The 22,583-nt window shown below is 40.2% G+C and overlaps 1 protein-coding gene across 1 annotated transcript in view; it reads left to right on the top strand.

Annotated features, from left to right (window-relative positions):
• The window catches only part of nt5dc1 (5'-nucleotidase domain containing 1), a 62,919-nt gene extending 41,259 nt beyond the window's left edge, over nucleotides 1-21,660 (top strand). Inside the window, exons 8-12 of the mRNA XM_005931032.3 lie at nucleotides 786-883; nucleotides 6,328-6,449; nucleotides 13,783-13,956; nucleotides 16,880-17,048; nucleotides 20,791-21,660. Of these exons, the coding sequence (XP_005931094.1) occupies nucleotides 786-883; nucleotides 6,328-6,449; nucleotides 13,783-13,956; nucleotides 16,880-17,048; nucleotides 20,791-20,903 (676 nt within the window). The 3' untranslated portion in view covers nucleotides 20,904-21,660. The remainder of the gene's footprint in view (nucleotides 1-785; nucleotides 884-6,327; nucleotides 6,450-13,782; nucleotides 13,957-16,879; nucleotides 17,049-20,790) is intronic.
• The last annotated feature ends 923 nt before the right edge of the window (nucleotides 21,661-22,583 follow it).

Raw genomic sequence — 22,583 nt, 5'->3', positions numbered from 1 at the left:
ATATATATTTTAAATATATTTTATAACAATATATGTAACAAATATAACAAATATAACCCTGTCACCCAGTGAGTGGCAGGGTATGGAGTGACACAGCAGTGTCCAATGTAGTGGTTTATATGCAAGTATACTATCAACACAGATACAAATACAAGAAAACCGCCTTTGAATAGCTGTCCACTGTAGTGACCACTATGCATGAAAGGGTTAAACTCCTTGTCCCTGACCCAGTGTAGGCAGTTTGGGGATGGCCCTTCCTTTTCCAAAGTCACACATCACTGTCTGACTTTCCCATAAACACACTCCTAAACCTCATGGAAAGCCTTCCCAGAAGAGCTATTATATAGTTGCAAAGTGTGGATCACAATTATATTAATATATTTTTCAGTACAAATAGACTTTTGAGTTCTGAATTATGATTGTTAAAATGTGCAGAAACCCATTGTTGCCACGGTTATATACTGTACTGTACTATAATGAGCACTTTTGTCATGAAGCAATTAAAGCTTGGCACATACTAATATTTATGTCTTGCTTCATGAGCCACTTGTTGGCTTCTCTCCTTATAAGGAAGATTCTTCCTCATAAACATGTATACTAAAGTCCTCATGACTGTAGGTCGGTGTTTACTTTAGTCTGCATTTCTTCACTGTTTATTGCTCTGTGTTTTCTATCATCTGTATCATCTGATTGTTTAGGCTCATTCAGCCTCACTGTGTGCACTTGTGTACTTGGATGCTTTCCACGAGTTGTCGAGTCTAAAGAGTTTTCTCTGGCTGTTACAGGAAGGACTTTGAGGAACTATTTGACATCATTATCACAAATGCCCTTAAGCCAGGATTCTTCTCCTTGGTGCCCCAGCAGAGGCCCTTTAGAACCCTTGGTAAGTAAAAGATCACCGCACCCATTTCTCAGTTATTTAAGCCTTGAAAACATCTGTAGAAAAGGCTCAAATATATAAATTTTGCACCGACTGGAGGTTTCAAAATGTTGTTAAATGTTACATTAAAATATTATTATGATTTCAAATATATAAAAATAATAATCTGTCACTTTAAAGAGTACCATCACATAAAAAGTACTTTTAATTAAACAAAAACAAAACATCTTTTTTCAATTATCTTGTACGTGTTTGTCATATTGTGTAATTACTGCTGCATGTCTGCAATTGAATATATTGGCTTTGCCACATTAAACAGCAAAGTGGCATCACTTTGAGTCCAATGATCTGGTAATACTTTTTAAGGAATGGTGTTGTGTAAGTTTACTGTAGCTGACCTCTGTAATATGAATGTTTCAGGACATATAAGAGTGTACGTTAGTGGTTATTAACACCAACTTATTGGGTGTGGTTTCTGGACGTTTTCAGTTTAAGACAAAGCTTAATTACAGATGTAAAAAGCTCCTCCATACCATTCCCTGTGGATGATTTGACTAAAACAGGTCAAACTACACTGGCTCATGTTTAGTTTGCAATTGAGAGTGTTTAAAGGATGGACAAACCCACTGGTTTTGGATTCTACATTATGAAAGTGACCTTATTTGAAAAAAAGAGGGTGGAATGCAAGTTTATCAGCCAAGAATATCAAGCTTGGCTAGTCACCAAAACTAAAGGGCAAGGGAGCCTTGACCTCCTTGGCTCACTTGTGACCTCAGTAAACACATTCCTAAGGCGAGAGGCGGCGTACACCCCGGACAGGTCGGCAGTCTATCACACAGAGACAGACAAGCATTCACACTCACAGTCACACCTATGGACAATGTAGAAATATTAATTAAGCTAACCCCAATAATTGCTTATGTTTGGACTGTGGGAGGAAGCCAGAGTACCCGGAGTTCTTTCTGACATCAACTGTTCTAACCCCACACCTGTGCTGCTCCATTTACAACAGGCTTTTATTACTTTAGTAGTCTATTGATGGGAATGAGAGCTTACTCCAGCTATAACCACCACAGATTTTACATTTAACCTGAATATTATAAACAGCTGTGCGTTCTGTTATTGACAGCACTATCTGCAGCTTCAATGTAGCTTCTCCTACCTGCCCCAACCCCAGACATCTGCTCCTAGATGCTGGTGGTGAAGGCGTGTCCTGGGACAGGGGTAGTTTCCTGGTATGCTCCCCATGTCTGGATTATCTGGCTGCCAGCAAGAAGACTGGGGATGCATTATGTGTGAAGACGGGATGATCCACTCACTGAAATATTCTCTCCCTCGCCCTTAGCTTTGCCACGCTGGCAGAAGTAGCATCGGCATCTGGCCTCTATTCTTTCTTTTTTTTTAAACTGAAATCGTTGCTTCTTGTTCTGCACTCTTGACATATTCTCATTTTTATTGGCCAATAAAGTTTATTTAGAACACTTCAAATTTATTACACTAGAGTTGATGGTTGAAGACCCACCAAGCAAGCTCAATTCATTGTCATGAAGGTGAGCGCGCAGAGCTGATCATTAGCTCGTAAATGATTGGTTTAAGAACAACGTCCACTTTCCTTCTATATTCTGAAGACATTCAGATTCACAAATTGCATTTACTCCCTCATCATCTGCAGATTAGGTAACACTACATAAAAGTACTCTACAAGTACCTGGATGGTGTACTTGTAGATGACCCTACTGGTGGTGGTCAGAGGGCCCGGTGGCGCCAGTGTCCAGCAGCCTCGCCTCTGTCAGTGCGCCCCAGGGCAGCTGTGGCTACAATGTAGCTTGCCATCACCTGTGTGTGAATGACTGAATTTAGTGTAAAGTGCCTGTCATTCTGGGACAGGATAGTTTTATCTGTTCAAATTCGTCAGTTTCTGAAGCCTGAAAGTCGTCACCAGTAGAAGAAAAAACTGGTGTTACAGAAACAGGACTTCTTAAGAGCTGCTGCTTATCTCAGCTGCACCATTTGCACTGCTCTGAATCCAAACCACATGACCCCATCACTCTCATACCCCAGTGTCCTTGCAGCTGAGTATACACGTGTGCATGAGGATTCGCAGATGTTCAGGTGCTCATCCCTCGTCTTACTGTTTTTTCTCTCCTGTCAAAATGTTTCTAGCATATTTAACCTGAGTTTGAACTCGCTCTGTGGAACACTGTCTTTTTTATCGCAGAGGGTGAAGGACTCCTTTTATCATTATGCTGCTGCTGGGTTTTAGATGCAGTGAGCCCTCTATCCTGCTTCACAGAGAGGAGAGTGTAAATTCAGACAGGGAGCAAGCGTTTGCCATTGTTTAGGTTGACTAAGGAGGCTTACTGCAGAAAGTCAAACAGTCATACAGTATATAGCAGCTTCAGAAAGTTTTCTTTTTGCACATTTGCATTTTCACAAAGTTTATTTTAGCAAAAAAAAACTGTAAGAAAATACATACTTAAAGCTGTGAATTAGTTTTTATAACTATATGAAATATTTACAGTATAAATGTGTAAAATTACAGGATATTTTCTGTAATTTCACACATTTATTTCTTACAATTTAAACTCAAACAGTCAGTTATTGAAAATGATCTATAGGAAGCTCCCCAGCATTGTTAAATGTGATGTTGTGATCGTCGTGCAGTTAATCATTACTGAAACATTGGGGATTACATGTCTGTATCCCAGTTCCACTTTTGCTTATTATCTGCACTAACAAACAGCTTCTCTAGAAGGAACTTCTTTGCTAACATCAAACCTGTAGCCAACCAGTGGAAAACTCTTATTCGCGTTGTTATTCATAAGCTCTGTATTCTGAAAATGACACGGGTGTTTTACCTCCTCAGAACCATGGCTCTGACTTTTCGGAGAGAAAAGATGAGATTTGTTAATACCTTGGCTGACAAGTGGTGTTTGTTAAGGTTGGATTGAAACAAGAGGGGCATGGCTGGATCTGAATATGGCAGTCTTCACTGTGCTGCTTTCATTCGTAGTCTGATTTTCCCCTTCAGTGCTGAGCTGAGATAAGGGCTGCCGAAATGCAGTTTCTATCAACAGCAGCTCACGTCTTTGTAGAGTCATGGAATATTTGGAATCAAGTTACCAAACTAAACCAAACAGAAACTTCAGAGGTTTTCTACCATTTCGATTGTCTTTTTTTTTTTTCTTACTTCTTATTTTATTTATTTGAACAACTCACTTGTCCATTACGCATACAGTTTCTTCAGAATAACAGAATACAAAGAGGGTCACAAACTCAAGACAGTGAAATTAGAAAGAAAAAGGAACAAACAAATATATGTATAAAAATATAAATACATATATAATAATAATTAGAAAAATAAGATAAAGTAAAACAAAAGAAAAAAAAGGAAACATGCCTGTGGTGTCAAACATTTCCATCGTTCATTTCACTTTTTTTTTTCTTCTTGTATGCTCATCTTCATTCAGTTCAGTCTTTTTTCCCCTTCCGTTGTACGTCAACCATTTTCCCCAGTCCTTCAAAAAGCGTTCTTCCTTTAATTTCAGTTTATATGTAAGGTTCTCCATCTCCATAATGTCCTCCACAATTGCTACCCACTGCTGCTTTCCTGGTGTTTCTGTCTTAAGCCAGTTTTTGGTGATGGCCTTCTTTGCTGCCAAAAGGAGAATCTTAGCCAGGTAACGATCCTTTACATCTACAGTACCTTCCAAGTACCCTAGATACAAAACAAGGCAGGTTCTAGGAATAATATAACCTAATATATCACAGAGAGCTGAGTGAATTTTAACCCAGAAAGTGTGAATTTTTCTGCATTTCCAGAAAATGTGTGTATGGTCTGGTTCATCCCATCCACACAGCCTCCAACATTGTTGTTGTGTATTGGTTTGTTTATTTTTAATCTTAGGTGTAATAAAATAGCGAATTTGATTTTTCCAGATGAATTCTCTCCACCTTATGTTCTTTCCATGTTTCATACCACACCCTCTCAGTGATTTCTTCACTCAGCTCTCTTTCCCATTTTACTTTAACATATACAGTTGATTCCTGTCTTGATTCCATCAAACATTTGTATAGGGTAGACACCGTTCTTGGAATAACACTTTTATATGCCAGTATAATTATTTTTATAATAGGATGGATTTTGTCTTCCTCTATTTTTATGTTTTTATTAACGTAATCTCTCACCTGTAAGTATCTGAAAAAATCCTTGTTTTTTAAGTTGTATTCCCGTTTTAATTCTTCAAAACTTTTAATTTCTCCTTTTTTGATTAATAAACAAATTGCTGTGATTCCCTTTTCATTCCAATTTTTAAAACCAAGATCCAATTTTCCTGGTCTAAATTCTTCATCGAAGGCTATCCATTTTAGCAAACCAAGCTCTTTACCAATTCTGAACTCCTTTACTGTATCATACAATACATTTAATGTAAAGGATATTATCGGGTTCCTATCTTGGTCTTTAGTTACGTATTCAGGGATCTTTTTTATACCCATGTTTGTTTGAATTGGGACATTGAGTGTGGAGAGCTCCACATCCTTCCAGCGAGCCCCGTAATCATCACTACACCAATATGTTATCTGGCGTATCTGTGCAGCACGGAAATATTCTTTTAAATTAGGAAGCGACATTCCTCCTTTCTCCTTAGTAAGCTGTAAAGTAGTGTATCGTACCCTTGGCCGCTTGCCTTCCCAGACAAATCTAGATATATACTTATCCCATTCTGAGAATTGGGTTTGAGGTATGCTTATCGGAAGAGAGAGGAATAAATATAGCAATCATGGTAAGATATTCATCTTTATCACATTTATCCTGTCACTAAATCCTAACGGATATGTATTCCATCTTTCCATATCCTGCCTTATACATTTGAAGAGATGCAAATCTAGCCCGATTAATAGCACTGTAATTTAACCTTCTGAGGTCGACATCCTCATCAGTCGCAACCCAAATTCAAATTCTTAGCCTGGGCTATCAGAATATGTCATTTTTCGTGGTTGTATGATTTTCATTAAAATGCTCTTCCAAATTTTGGCAATTGGGTAAATAAGAAAATAATTATTCCAACTTTTTTCAAAAAAGTCAATTTTGGACTTTGAAATAGAGGGTGAGGGTCGTGTTGGGGTTAGATTTACAACCTATGATCAACTCAGAGGTTTAAAAGGTTGAATGATTCTGAAGACTTAGTAAAGAATCATAAAGTAATTTAAAAGACAAATTAAAGCTGAGGATAAGATGCTATTTGTACTTCCCTGTTCTGTTTTTTCACAAATACTGAGATTTACTCTTTGTTTCCCTGCACAAATGACGCTGTACCTCTGCCACTGAGTTGTGTGGTTTTGTCCTGGATTACTGGAGGTTTTGCTGGTGTGTCTGCTCCTGCAGCAGCTGGCTTGTTGGTCAAACTGCTGCGACTGTTTTATATTACCCATTTTTGCTTGTGCAGTGAACGATGTGGAGGAGAGCGAAGGTCTGCCGTCGCTGGACAAACCCGGCTGGTACTCCCAGGGCAACTGGCCACACCTCCACGAGTTGCTCAAGAAAATGACGGGGAAACCAGAGCCCAAGGTACACAAACCACCTTATACACTACAGCAGGCAGCCAGATCTCTGGCTCACTTTGAGGTTAGCTCCAACTTCAGCTTTTGGCAGGCACTGAAAGAGATGAAGGCTTCATGATAAATACGCTCAGGGAGATTCACACTAGAGTGATGAAGAGGAGGAACGTGGCCCCTGGCATGACTGTTGACAAGGCAGGGGTGTGACAGCATGCTGAGAATTCACTGATAGAGCCAGTATAAGCCATTCTTAGAGACACTTCTTTCCCTCAAGAAAACAACAGTTAACCAACATTCAGTCCCACACAACAGTGGTTTGTTTAATTGGCAAGACTAAGGGGAACCTTATTTTCTGTCATGTACATACAGATCCTTCCAAGGAGCCAGGGTTTCTTTTACATTTTTAAAGTGGTCTAGAGCAGCGGTGTCCAACTCCAGGCCTCAAGGGCCGGTGTCCTGCAGGTTTTAGATGTGTCCTTGATCCAACACAGCTGATTTAAATGGCTAAATTACCTCCTCAACATGTCTTGAAGTTCTCCAGAGCTGGTAATGAACTAATCATTTGATTCAGGTGTGTTGACCCAGGGTGATATCTAAGCTACGTTCACACTGCAGGCGAAAGTGCATCAAATCCGATTTTTTTGACGTGGGGCGATCGTGGCTCAAGAGTTGGGCGTTCGCCTTGTAATCGGAAGGTTGCCGGTTCGAGCCCCGGCTTGGACAGTCTCGGTCGTTGTGTCCTTGGGCAAGACACTTCACCCGTTGCCTACTGGTGGTGGTCAGAGGGCCCGGTGGCGCCAGTGTCCGGCAGCCTCGCCTCTGTCAGTGCGCCCCAGGGTGGCTGTGGCTACAATGTAGCTTGCCATCACCAGTGTGTGAATGTGTGTGTGAATGGGTGGATGACTGGATATGTAAAGCGCTTTGGGGTCCTTAGGGACTAGTAAAGCGCTATATAATACAGACAAGATTTTAGTTGGGAGGGAACAAGATCAGAAATGACAATGGTTGGATGTAAACGTGAATATTTGGCAGCACGGTGGCACGGTGGTTAGCACTGTTGCCGCACAGCAAGAAGGTCCTGAGTTCAATTCCACCATCAGGCCGGGGTCTTTCTGTGTGGAGTTTGCATGTTCTCTCCGGGTACTCCGGCTTCCTCCCACCGTCCAAAGACATGCAGCTTGTGGGGATAGGTTAATTGGATAATCCAAATTGCCACTAGGTGTGAATGTGAGTGTGAATGGTTGTCTGTCCCTATGTGTTAGCCCTGCGACAGACTGGCGACCTGTCCAGGGTGTACCCCGCCTTTCGCCCTATGACAGCTGGGATAGGCTCCAGCGCCCCCCGCAACCCTGAAAAGGATAAGCGGAAGCGAATGGATGGATGTAGGTATTTATAAGACAATAGCTTATATTTGGTGTCTGGTAAGTAATGCAGCTGTCTTCCAGACAAATAAGCTTCCATCTGTGTGAAATTATGAAATTGTATCAGAAAAACAAGCAATAAAGTGGCATCAAAGCAACAGTTTAGTCAAAAACAGGGCACAGGGTACAACTACATAAAAGGAAAAATGCCAGACAAAATAGACCAGAAAAAATGCTGACTCATCTCTGCTCTCAACAGTCTAACTACAAGCCAGCCACAAATCTCCCATTAGACGTTACAATGAAAGCTTTTTGGCTTGTGGCTTTTTGTAGAGAGAAGAGCTGTCCCATACTGGAATGCATCTAAAGGAAAAAGCTGTTAAATAATCCAGTGTGTCTGTGTATGCTCACAGGGATGTATAATTGTGTCTAAAAGGACCTAATTTGGAACAATCATGTCCCTTTAAATTTGATAGATTTTCACATAATACAATGAAATATAAATATGTATGCTCAATGATTACACTTGAATGTTCTACAAGCAATTAATAATGTATGTTATCCATCTATTTTCTTCTCCTTGTCCCGGACAAGGAGAAGAAAATAGATGGGCTCCATCTCCTTTTCCGAGACGGAGCCCACACCTCCGTCTCCGTAGCCACCTACTCTAGTTTGTCCGAGGGAACACCAAGGTATTCCCAGGCCAGCCAAGAGATGTAATCTCTCCAGCATGTCCTGGGGCTTTCTACCAGTGGGACATGCCCTGATGAATCCGAAAGAATAACATCATCTACAAAAAGCAGAGATGCGATTCCGAGACCACCCAAGTGGAAGCCTTCCATTACTTGGCTACGTCTGGCTATTCTGTCAATAAAATTATGAACAGAATCGGTGACAAAGGAACTCAGGGCGAACCTCATCTACCTCAGGGACCCTGGTGCCATGTGCACTTATGGACACTTTTATGTTCGAACATGGTGTTCATTAAGGACAAACTGTGGTTTGATCAGGCAGACCATTCTTTCCAATCAAGCCCCTCCAGGTCTTGGTGTTGTTGCCCACATGAGCATTAAAGTCTCCCAGTAAGAAAACAGAATCCCCAGGTGGAGCACACTCAAGCAACCCACCCAGGAACTCCAAAAAGGCAGGTACTCTGAACTGTCGTTTGGCAGATAAGCGCAGATGACAGTTAGGATCTGTTCCCCAACCTGTTCCCTTGATCTTACGCTTATAAGGGTCTTCTAAATTGCTCTTTGTCTGGTCTCTCACGCAGGACCAATTTGCCATAGGAGACCCTATCAGAGGGCAAAAGCCAGCCGCCAGAACATCAGAACCCTGGGACACACACTGTGACATTGTGATGTTAAGACAAGAACTTTGACAGTGGCTTGGTTAGTGGCTGGGCAAATGGGGTTTAACACCACTGACAGGCAACCACAATTTATACTGATTTTTCAGAAAGCTCACAATTGATCCAAGTAAACACTTAAAAAATTTAACACGAGTAGAACTGTTTTTGGACATTTATTCAGAAATGTGAAATGTGATTTTCGCTCACATAATTCAATTCAATTCAATTTTATTTATATAGCGCCAAATCACAACAAAAGTCGCCTCAAGGCGCTTCATAGATACAGAGAAAAACCCAACAATCATATGACCCCCTATGAGCAAGCACTTTGGCGACAGTGGGAAGGAAAAACTCCCTTTTAACAGGAAGAAACCTCCGGCAGAACCAGGCTCAGGGAGGGGCGGCCATCTGCTGCGACCGGTTGGGGTGAGAGAAGGAAGACAGGATAAAAGACATGCTGTGGAAGAGAGACAGAGGTTAATAACAGATATGATTCAATGCAGAGAGGTCTGTTAATACATAGTGAGTGAGAAAGGTGACTGGAAAGGAAAAACTCAATGCATCATGGGAATCCCCCGGCAGCCTACGTCTATTGCAGCATAACTAAGGGAGGATTCAGGGTCACCTGGTCCAGCCCTAACTATATGCTTTAGCAAAAAGGAAAGTTTTAAGCCTAATCTTAAAAGTAGAGATAGTGTCTGTCTCCCGAATCCAAACTGGAAGCTGGTTCCACAGAAGAGGGGCCTGAAAACTGAAGGCTCTCCCTCCCATTCTACTTTTAAATACTCTAGGAACAACAAGTAGGCCTGCAGAGCGAGAGCGAAGTGCTCTAATAGGGTGATATGGTACTACAAGGTCATTAAGATAAGATGGGGCCTGATTATTTAAGACCTTGTATGTGAGGAGCAGGATTTTGAATTCAATTCTGGATTTAACAGGAAGCCAATGAAGGGAAGCCAAAACAGGAGAAATATGCTCTTTCTTTCTAGTCCCTGTCGGGACTTTTGCTGCAGCATTTTGGATTAGTTGAAGGCTTTTCAGCGAGTTTTTTGGACATCCTGATAATAATGAATTACAGTAGTCCAGCCTGGAAGTAATAAATGCATGAACTAGTTTTTCAGCGTCACTCTGAGACAGGATATTTCTAATTTTAGAGATGTTGCGCAAATGGAAGAAAGCAGTCTTACATATTTGTTTAATATGTGCGTTGAAGGACATGTCCTGGTCAAAAATGACTCCAAGGTTCCTCACAGCGTTACTGGAGGCCAAGGTAATGCCATCCAGAGTAAGAATCTGGTTAGATACCATATTTCTAAGATTTTCAGGGCCGAGTACAATAACCTCAGTTTTATCTGAATTAAGAAGCAGAAAGTTAGCGGCCATCCAGGTCTTTATGTCTTTAAGACATTCCTGCATTGTACACATTGAAATATAAATCAATGTGTGTGAAATATAAATCTTCTACTACGGTTGTTGTGGTATGGTGATGTATAAATTTTTAGCACTTTATGATTTCCTATGAAGCTTTCTTGCTTTTGGAAATAAGAGGAATAAGGAAATCTGTAGTTTAGCTGCCAACAATGCCTTAAGAACCATAAGAGCATGTAACTTTTCTTTTAAAAATAATCAGATAAACTTTTTCTATCTAAACTGACAAAATAAGTTAGGGCAGGAGAAATGATCTGTAATAGATCAGGCACAGCCAGCACTGCACTGGGCAAACCCAAGTCCAGGTAGTAATACTCATCACCATCCACATCGAAAGTTCCTCTTTCCCCTCCTCCCACTCCTGTGCTCAATGCTCCCCCTGTTCCTCAGCCATGTGGAGAAAGCTCTTGTGGAATTTAGTGTCAACCTGCACTTATAGCTGCTTTAAAGACTCCTCTGGGTTGACCTGAGGCACTCTGTATTTTCAGTTCTCTCCACTTTCACCTGACAGGACTTAAGGCAGGTGGCTTGAATAGAGGCATTCAAGGAAGATTACAATTGACTTACAGGACACTGCTGAAACTACTGGGGTTGTGACTGGACTGATCGGACATGATCAGACAGGTTCTTTGGGTATGGGTAGTTCATTCTGTGTTCCCTGTGTTGTTTTGGGAAAAGCGGCACAGGTTAAAAAGGAAAAAAAAAACATGTGTACTGATTCTGCTGGCAGTGTTTCACGAGTTAAGAGAAATGTCTGGTTTCTGCGAGTGTAACTGACAAAATGTCTGTTGCCCCCACCCCCCTTATGCTCCAGGCTCCATGCTGCCTGTAGCACAATGGCCTCATTAAGGTCATTCTATATGTTTGCATTGCCTGATTGCCTGATAAAAGAACTACAGACCCACATGGCTGATTCTCATAACTTGACCAAGGGGAAACTTTCATGTGCAGCTTTTTGCCATGAAGGAATCCCATTGGATTCCTAGTCTTTCACCTGCAAACTTTATATTAATACTAGATTTTCTGGTTGGCTTTCAACTTACATAATGAAGCATGACCAGATAAAGTTCCATGCTTACATGTTCTGCAGAATTCATCCTGAAAAACTTTGGTATTATAAGATGGCACGTCAAGTAACTTTGAATTCAGTTCTACTTGTATAGCATTTTAATTAATTTGCGCCAGATAACCTGTACACTGGAGAGGAACTGCATCTCACTAATTTAGGAGGTCTTCATTTAGTCTGGAAAAAGAGTTTGTTGCTCTAATAAGTCTTCCCTAAAGCTAGGGCGTCTTACTGGTCACTGAATCTCTATTAGTGAGCTACGTACCACAGGCCTTTAGGATTTCCACGATGCTGCTCATGTTGTTTGAAATTCCTACCAACACCACCATATATTTTTCACAAATGTTCTATATGCAAAAAGTGCAATGTATTTGTGTTAGCCAATCGTAATATTGGAGAGAAATCAGGTCAAGAAACCGTTCCTAGAACACCAGCTGTGCTGCGGCACAGCAAGTTTGACAGCTGAGAATTAAGAATAAAATACAAAAACTAAAGGGTGCATTTATAACCAATGAACAGTGTGATCGTTATGCTTACAAACCAAGAGGTGTCTGCCTGGCTGATTTAACCATAGCCTGGAGTCTGATTCTCTTTATAGGTCTTCCCCTAATGCAGAGCTTAGTGTAGTTGAGGTCGGTGTAACTGTATTCATCAACAATGAGTCTATCTGTAATATATTTTCTCTGTGCTGGAATCCTTGGCCTCTCTAAATATTTATCATAGTGATCCCACAACTCTGGCAGCAGTACTGCTTAGCAATGAGAGGTGCAGGATGTTTCTGGGGTTCGAGGATCAGCTGTGGCCAGTTCTGGGAAAGTTAGTGGAAATATAACTCCTGCAGTCCTTGCACCACAGGCTCCGGGCTGCAGCCCCCCAGATTAGCCGGTCTGTTTGTTTACATGTGAAAGGGAGCTCTTGAGTCACAGCACAGAGCTGTGAGGAGAGAGACAACCCCCAGCTACTGGAATGCCTTACATACTCTTTATGGCCTTCTGGTTTGATTTAGTTGTATCTAACACGCATATATTTGCAGAGATATGTGTGTGTGATCACTATTTGTTTCGGCTAGTATGGGTTTACATCATTGTATATTGGGTTTGGGTAGAAACGGTAATACGTACTAGACTCAGAATTGCTACACTAATCAGCTTAGCTATATATGACCATTAAATACACCACCATTAGGTATAAACTGAGCTAGACTGGTTTGCATGACAGGGATAAAACACTGCTTTCCAGACAGAGCGGTTCTGCCATCTGCAGATCTGTTGAAACTGTGTTTTAAAGACAAATGAGATGTACTTTCAGTTTTCATTCCAAAAATTATGTTAACTAAATGAAAGTGGTTAAATATCTTAGCCTATCTGTGAAACGCGGTGGTGGTAATGTCATGGTTTGGACCTGTTTGGCTACATCTGGGTCTGACAGCTTGTCATCACTGATGGAGTGAATGTTTTCTAAATAAATCAAAAAGGATAGTGAATTGTGCAATAAGACATGACACAATGCAAAATATTATTAAATATTAAAATATTACCAAAGAGTGTAAAATGATAAAGCCAAGTCAAAACTTTGGCCTTAATCCAACAGAAATGCTGTGGAATTAGAGGGAACCCATCAACATTTTAGAACCTTAGAGTTTTTTGAATGTGAAATGGTATAAAGTCCCTCCAAGTCTATTATTGTTTTATTTGATTATTCAGTTGATTTTACATATACTATTTTGAGGGCTTGTGTGAAAAGGATAAAAGAGATGTAGAAAATTCCAGCAACTGTAAACTGTATGTATCTGTGTAGTATTCCTGTGAACTGACCTCTAGTCTTCTCCATTTTATACTACTTGTTACTCTAATGCCCTTTTCCCATCTTCTGTGTGTCAGTAGGTCTGTGTCATTTCATTTTAAACTCCTGCATTCTGAGTTCCTCACTCCAGTTTGGAGGGCTTTAACCTCTTAACATCAATCACCAGTGAAACCCTTTTTTGTCTGTGTGGGAAATAGGTCAGAATTCATACATGCTACCGTCATCATTGTGAATGTTAAAAGAAGATAAAAACCAGTTTAACTGACTTTCACTAAGCCTACGCAAGAATTCTGTTTCACTGAGAGTAACCAGGCTGTTATTTTTCACCCTGCAGGTAGTTTATTTCGGTGACAGCATGAGATCAGACATGTTCCCTGCCAGCAGCTTTGGGAAGTGGGAGACGGTGATGATAGTGGAAGAAATGGAGGGGGAGGGCGTCCCAAAGAGTGAAGCGGCATTGTCCAATGAGGCGCAAGTGGAGCCTCTGGAGAAGAAGGGAAAGTTTGAGGTAAGTTATATAGCAGTCATTCCCTACCCCCAGCTCTAGCCTTCTGACACCTTGTGGACTTTGTGTTTGTATATGCAGGCTCAAATCTGCTGTCAATTGAACTTGTGTCTGACTCCTTCTGGTTTCTTTAAGTATAGTTCTTACCCCTCAGCTGTAAAAGGCTGACGGGGTATTGTCATCAGCCTACCAGGCAGGTGGGCAGGCAACGTGGAAACTCAAGATTTAAATGCAGTAACTCAGGAATAAAGCAACATAGTTGTTTCAAATTGATACCATAGGTCTATGTACTAAAAATCTTGGATGACTTTGAATCTAACAAAGCACAATACTCAAAAGGAGGCGTTATAGTTTGAAATAGGTTCCAAAGCAGCTTGCAGATGTGCAACAAGTAAATAGTTTGTGCTACATACGACTTTCCAACTGGAACTAAAGAATATGACTTCAGCTGATGGATCTGCAGAAGCAGTCTGGCACTGAGATCAGCTGCTCTAAAACTGCTGTAGGATAGAAAAACGTAAGTGACTTTATTTTAATTTTGCTTTAATAGTCCAAAAAGTTGAGAATACTGCCCAACTGTGTTTGACCTTAAAACATCCATTCAAGAACTTGTGAGGCAGGCTTGCTGAGACACAGTTATGAAATAAAAGGTTTTTAAAGGCAAATTATGGATCATATCAGGTTTTTAACTTCTGTCGTGTAGAAAGGAAATTGTAAAGAAATGAATAAATACATATCAGCCCTCTTGGTCACAGTTCAATGAGGATATTAAGCAGCAGGATGTTAACATCCCCTCAGACAAAAAAATAAGGCGTCAGCACATCTTTTGGCAAGAAACACCAGGATAAGAACATTTCCTCATTTTCGTTTTGAAGGGCACTCTGCACTGTACTTTACTGCAGTAAAGGAAGGAAGAGCAAAATTAGATGCGATGGAGTAAAGCGGTCACATTTACCCAAAACACCCTGATCTAACTTACTGCTCGTGTATTAAAACCAAGAACTTATTTTTTCCAACATACAGAAAAAGCCCACAGATGTACAGTGCACACTTTAAAGAAATTAGTAAAATAGACTGTATAGGGAGACTTACTATGGAGTCTTTGACCTCTGAATAATTCAGTTTTAAAATATATCTAGTGGGACTTTAGTTTGTCCTGTTATTACTAATAAGAAACCAAACTAGTTAGTAGGAACACTGCAGTGTTAATCATATATGAGGCATCAGGGCACAAATTCACTGTTGGGCCCTAACTAACTACAGAGTGCCTTGTTACCTCCCTTTAACTACAATCCAAATTCTGTAAGGGTTAGGATAGAGCTGGTAACATTAGCATACATTCTGATATACTATTAAGACTGGCTTTCACTCCGTTATATATTACATAATGTAATATATTCATAATATTCTAATTGTTATGCTCAGTTACTAGGTACCACTAAGCTAGCTAGCTAGTCATGTCAAGGAATCCAGCTTTTTTGTAACTTTCTTGGGATGAAACCATTCTTTGCCCTACTTATCTTTTATCTTTATCTTTCTTTTATCATTATATCCATTATAGTTTTTGGTTGACCATTTTATAGCCCTGAGTTTGGTATTCTGGCCATTAGGAGGTTTTCAGCTAAGCTAGAACAAATGCTAGTGCTGAGTAACTAGAGCAGTTAGCAATAGTTAAATGTAGAGACCATTTTTACTAGGCTGTTAGTTAATTTATCATGTTACGTTGGCAACTTTAACATGAAGGAGACTGTAACAGAGCTCATGTAATCGTTTCCATTTAATAAAAGAATTAAACAAGAACTTAAGTGTCAGAGATATTGGTAGTGCTGATAAAACAAGTGTTACTGACACAGATAGAACATCATTTGTGATAAGAAACTTCCTTTTCCTGTGGTTTGCAGTCTTTATTTTGAGCATTATCAAAGATCAAAACTAAGTAGTGTGAAGCCTGCTTGGTATTTTTCATCTTGTTTCACGGTCAACCATCATTAGTCTTTAGTGCATTTCATGTTTTCCCCCATCTTCATAAATCTTTTGCGCAATTTGCCTTTTTTTGTTTTAAAATATTATTATTATTTTATTTTTTATTTTTTTTGTACTTTTATTTAACTTTTTCCCCCAACAAATACAAGGCTGGTTCACATCCAAAATAATAACACTACACAGCACTAGAATATTACAACATTATGTCGATAATTGTTGTCCATTAGGATCCAGTTTACCGGTTACTCCCAGTGCTTCCAGTGGTTTCTTCCATTTGTCCACAAAAATTCGGGAGCTCCCATCAATATAGTGTCCCAGCCTGATCAGAGTCATAACTTCAATGATGAGCGACTTCCATAGAGAAATGGAGGGAGGCTCAGTCCCCACCCATCTCAACATAATGCTTTTCCTGGCCAACATTAACAGTTACTTAATTACATGCTCATGTTGTACCAGTGAGACGGGAATATATCCCAATATACCAATATATACATTAATATTATAAATAAAATATTCTTTTTAAAGTAATTGGAACACGTCTTAACATCATAAGCAGCTTGGGCTTTTTCCTTTTTTCTATTTTATCACCTGGTAAATCTCTGTTATGCAACATTTCCTGATATCTTTAAGGCTCATAAGATCAGTGTGTTATCAAACTTATTTTAAACACCACATCCTAATGTTGCTGCTCATCAGCAGAATCTGCTTGCAAAATGTACAAGTGATTATGACTAACACAGCAATACATTTCTCAGTAATAGTGATTCATTTCAGCACTAAAGAAAAAAAACCTCATCATAGCTGGCTGGCTTGAAACCAGTTTAGAGATTCATCATCCTCTGTGTGCTCAGGGTGGTAATTCCTACATGTAAACAAGTCTGTACCTGTCTGAAAATGAACACAGTGTTGCATAGTTTGGCTTTTCTATCAACTGTCTCAACAGGAGCAGGGCATGAAGTCACCCTCTGCTGTGTCCAACCAGTGGGGTTCTTACTTTGTTGATGTGCATAAAAGTGGAGGAGGGGATGAGGAGAGCCAGAAGCTGACCTGGTGCTGCCACTGCATTCACAAATACAGCACCATGGCCATCCCTAGTGTTGAGCACATAGCAGGTATGTGAAAGGAGACAAACGATGGAAATACATTTGAAAGTGATGTGAAATACAGAGCAAATTAATATAAACACAGGGTTAGGGAACAGGGAACAGCCCTTTATTTAGAGCTCATGTATTTGTTACCCTCTACAATAACCCGAAAGGCTGACAGGACCAAGTATTTTTCTATGACAATGGGTTCCTTTTACACTCCTGTGCAAAAGTGAGCTACCTTTCTTTTCTTTACACAGTGGGGGAAATGATCATTTGACCCACTGCTGAATTTGTAAGTTTGGTTACTTACAAAGACAGTTTCTGATTTGTATAGTAGAGAAATAGAATATCAACCAAAAATACTAAATAAATATACATAAATATTATAAATTCATTTTCATCTCACAGAGTGAAATAAGTGTTTGATTCCCCAAGCAAAACATGTCTAAAGAGAAACCCTTGTTGGCATGCAAAGCAGTAAGACATGTTTTGTAAGTGGTCACCAGGTTTGACCTAACACGAGGTTTGTTGTATTGGATCATTGTTATCATTGTTATCGTGTTCTGGCTGAGGGGAGGAGCTTCTTGTCCAAAATTTTAAGGTACTTGGTCCCGTCGATTGGCCAAAGTATAATGCTTCCAATTCCATGCTTGAAAGTGGGGATGGTGTTCTTTGGGTCATACTGAACTGTTCTTTTATTCTAAACGCAATGGATCGAGTTAATACCAGAGAGCTTGATTTTAGTTTCTTCTGACCTCAGCACTGTCTCCCAAGCCTTTTCGGAATCATTTAGCTGTTCGCTGGCAAACTTAAGATGTGCCTGTACACACGCCATCTTTAGCAGAGGGACCTTGCAGGTGCTGCATGATTTCAGTTCATTATAATGTAGAGTGGTGTTCTTGGGGACTGCGGTCCCAACTTCATTTATATCATTAAAGAGCCCCTCCATCTTTCTTATGTTACTCCTTGCACAGATTTTTACACCGAGGGTGATTGATTGCCATGTTCTATTTCTTTCATTTCCAAATAGTCACACCAACTGTTGTCACCTTCTCCCCAACTTCTTGTTGATGGTCTTGTAGCCCATTCCAGCACGTCTACATATCCTTTGACAGCTCTTGGTTCTGGCCCATGTTGGTGGAGAAGTTCTAATGGAAGAAACCGATTCTGTGGACAGGAGTGCTTTGTACACAAAACAATTTAAGATCAGGAATATCTCTGATTGATTTATTTGCCACATGTGCACGCAGCCAAAACTCCTTTTACCTGATAAATTTTAGAGGGATGTTTTTGTTTGTTTGTTAAGCCACTTAACATTGACCCATGAATCACTCAAACATAAAAATGCCACTTCTTTAGTTGAATCCTAGCCTTGAAGTTGATTAAGCTACCAGTCACTGAAGCCTTATCAAAAAAGGTCTTGGTAAACACTGGGTTTTAATTATTTATAAAAAAAAAAAAACACAAACAGGTACAGGTAACTCTGTTCTAGTGAGATGTTTATATACACATATGGTAAAAAAACTGAGAATCAAACTTATTGTGTTAAAATTGTAAAAAAAACCTACATCCTTTAGGTATACAAAAAAGTCCTCGTATCAGACATCTCCATTATTCTACTTCATCAGAGAAACATTCACATGAACCCAAACAGGGACAGAAGCAGACACAGATGTGCAGACAAAGTTAAAATAACTCTTACCAAGCAGCAGTGTGCTGCAGAGCAGATCCTGGGAAAATGTGATCTGTGGTTCCCTCATCAAAGTGCAGGTGTCCACAAAGGTTGCCAAGAAATGTCTTTTTTGATGTGTTGCATTGATGTTATCCTGGCGTGTGTGTGTGTGTGTGTGTGTGTGTGTGTGTGTGTGTGTGTGTGTGTGTGTGTGTGTGTGGTGTGTGTGTGTGTGTGTGGTACCTCCTGCTGTGATCTACTTGGAACAGTTTGTATTGTGACTGCACAAAAACCACAACACTGTTTGACTAAATATCATGTCAGGCCTGGGTTATGGTCTCTGTGAACTAGTTCTTAAGAAATGTTTGTCCACCACATGGGAAATCCAGTGTTTATTCTCATTGTCAATGGTGAAAAGTAGGCTCTTATGCAGTTGGGGACGTGGTTATGATGGCACGCATTTTCAGACTTGTTCTACAGGCAGACACGACAAAATGTCACATGTGCATGAGTAACAAAGGGAAAAAAAGGAAGGCTAATAATAATAATAATAATAATGGATTGGATTTATATAGCGCTTTTCAAGGCACCCAAAGCGCTTTACAATGCCACTATTCATTCACTCTCGCATTCACACACTGGTGGAGGCAAGCTACGGTTGTAGCCACAGCTGCCCTGGGGCAGACTGACAGAAGTGAGGCTGCCATATCGCGCCATCGGCCCCTCTGGCCAACACAAACACTTCTAGAATTAAAAGTGCAGTTCTAACTTTGGGCTCCTCTCCCACCTTCCTGCACCATTGGCCACTGTGAATGTCAAATCATCCCATTGTTAAAGCTAACGGGTGATGGGGATGTTTAAATCTTTACCATGGACTATATATAGAAGAAGGGATGGGCCTACATGATGAAAGGGGAAGCAAATGTGGACGTGCCTAACATCTGCATTATTTATAATGGCCAGCAGGTGGCGACTCTTCTGGTTGGATAAAATAAATCTAGGATTTTATGGGAAGATTACCCTTCAGCTCCCTTGCTCTATGACCTCATTAAACCCTTTCCTAATGTGTCTTTGGGTTCAGTGGCTATTTTAAATTCTTACTGAATATGTTTGAAATGTATTTTGCAAATTATGAAACCCACTGTAGTCAAAGAGGATTATAAAGCAGGTATGGTTCAGGGCTGGTCTATAGGAGACATTATGGTGTCTTCACGAGTTAGTATCCTAACCCTAAGCCTCAGCAATATGCTCCTTGATCTTGGAGAGCAAAAAATTATTCCAAGCCTTAAAAGCTATTTTTTGTCTGTCTCTAAAAGTAACAGAGTTAGGGTTAGACAAAACCTGAGCCCAGTGTTAAGATACTGCCAGTTCATGTATGTATTGGTATGTTTGTGAAAATTCTCAATCATCTAGGTCATTGTAGTCTAAGGAGCTTGGAAAGAAAAGTATCTGGACTTCTTTACATTTCTTGAAGATATTTCATCCGAGAAGCTTCTTCAGTTCTAAGAACAACTGGTGCTGTGTCCCAGATTTTAGGCGCTATAATCCCTATGGGAGTGTAGGCTATGTCCACACTAGCCCGGATAAATTTGAAAACAGCTCTTTCATCTGAAAACGCTCCACGTCCACACTATTGTTTTTAGTCGTTTTCACAGAGTTGTGCGTCTGCATTGAAACGGCCGAAAACGCTTACGTTCCAGTACTGCGCATGCATGAAACGTGGTCACATGACTGCATCACATGACTAAAATGTGTCATTGTTTTCGAAAAGGCTCCGGGTTCACTGTCCACGCTGCGACGCAAAAACAGCGTTTTCAAAACGCTGCGTTTTCCTTGAACGAAAACGCTGTCTCAGTGTGGACGGAATGCCAAAACGGAGAGAAAAAAATGCGTTTTCAAATGAAAATGTATTAGTGTGGACATGGCCTAAGAGGGTCATGGACCCCCTACTGATCCTCTACCTAATCACAAGAGCCAAGGAGTGAAAATGGGTGTGGGTCACAATCAGCCAAGGTTTCGGGTGAACCCATTGTGAAACCAACCAATTGTGATCACTTGCAGCTGACTTTCCTATTTGATTTTTCCTCTTTCTAGATCTGCCTCTGGATTACAAGTTTCCCAGGTTTTCCCCTGATAAGCCCTGCACCACCGGCTATTACCCTAGACCCCCGGATTCTTTGCTGAAAAGGTGTGAGAGTATGTCATAAAAGAAAAGAAACGGAAAAATAAAATCCTCCCTTACCCCTTCTCAGGAGAGGAATGTTCCTCCATTTATGCCCGTAGTTCCCCACCTGACCCCACCATCATCTATGGAGCACAGAAAACGTCCACTTTTCATCCTTTCAGAGAAACCATGTGAATGTAAGCCACAGTATCTCTCTGTAATAATGCATACATTTGAACATTGTTTTGTGGTTTAGTGTACGTGGAAATACGACAAACTAAGTGTGTGAGCGTGTGTGTATCTACATTCAGTAATGATACGGTGTTCTTATTGTTTTATGTGTGTGAGGCCTTCTCTTATTTTCCTTGGTAAATTGTTTCAAAATCTGAAGAAAAATCAAATGTTTTGCCCTCTTTTTCCTGAAGTTATTACCTCAAAAATGTGATTGACTGTAAGCAAAACAGGAGTACCTATCCCTAAAGATCTGTTGGAAATATTGTGTGAGTATTTCTGTAAAACAGTATTATTGTGTAGTCCTCTCTTCTGGATATGGTTTCACTGTATGCATTTTAGTAACCTTAACACGAGATTTAAGGTCTGTTGTTCCTACTGTGTCAGTTTAGTGGAAGATGTTACTCTTCAGGTCATTGTTGCTAAAGAACTAGCACAATACTGTCCTTTGTGATGGTTGTTTCAACAACAAAAAAACAAAAAAGAAAAAATCACAACTTGGGGAAACAATAATAATATGACTGATGATGACTATGCTAGATGTTCTTTGTATTACTTTTGGTGCAACAGTGAAATGTGCTCTTTGAGTGTAAAAACGTGGACTTCTACTTGTGCTTCATTTGTATTCAGATTGAGGTATGCTTTAACCGACTTCTGAATGGTTATTTTGTCGGTGTGCATAGACAGGTTGTGCCATAATATTTAAGGAACACTCGGTTTGGGAAGACTCCGCAAAGTCACAGAAGATTGGCATCAGGTTTATCTTTGTGCATCCAGGAAGTGTTTAGCATAGCTTAGTACCAAGTATCCCTGGTGCACAGTGAAGACCTTTAGTTGTTTGCAGGGATCGCAGTAAGCAAGACCTAATTTTGCCAGGGCTAAACTCTGTTTAATAGAATTTATGCTGGGTTCAGACCACTGATACATGAAAATAGCCAGACCAGAATGATCTTGAGTGTCTCACAATACTCCAGCAGAAGTACTTCTCACCTCTTCTGTAATGCTGACCCATAGCCCAAAGCACTCTTCCAAATGTAACAATGCGAAAAACAAGATAAAACATAGACAACCCATGCTTTTCTTTGGATATGATCTGTGTACTTTCTTTTTTCTTTTGTTAGCCTTCGATTCATGCCAGTTATTTGTTTCTGTTCTGGTGCATGTTAAAGGGTCTCCATTGAAGGGGATAAAAGCCAAATGTGAATCAGCTACAGTTTGTGAACACTTAGATTGCACCTGGTACCTTTGCACATGACTTTTCTATCTATCGTGCCAAATCGAGAATTCTTCCATGTCTTCTATCAGATGATTTAGCGTCATCTCTTCAGTACAGTTCACTCTTTTTGGATTAATCATTTGCACAATTAGGGTAGCTATCATTGCTATAGGGAAGGCAGCAGAATGGCATGGAATTCATGAGGTAGGCCTACTATTTGCTAGTTTGTGCTAACCTGGACCCCGACCTGTCTCTATGCTAACCTCACAAAGATGA

The sequence above is a fragment of the Haplochromis burtoni genome, unplaced genomic scaffold (genome assembly GCF_018398535.1).
Source record: "Haplochromis burtoni strain Fernald_Lab_line unplaced genomic scaffold, NCSU_Asbu1 Contig_103, whole genome shotgun sequence".
Lineage (NCBI taxonomy): Eukaryota > Metazoa > Chordata > Actinopteri > Cichliformes > Cichlidae > Haplochromis > Haplochromis burtoni.
The sequence above is the reverse complement of the archived record's forward strand: the minus strand, read 5'-3'. Positions and strand labels throughout refer to the sequence as shown.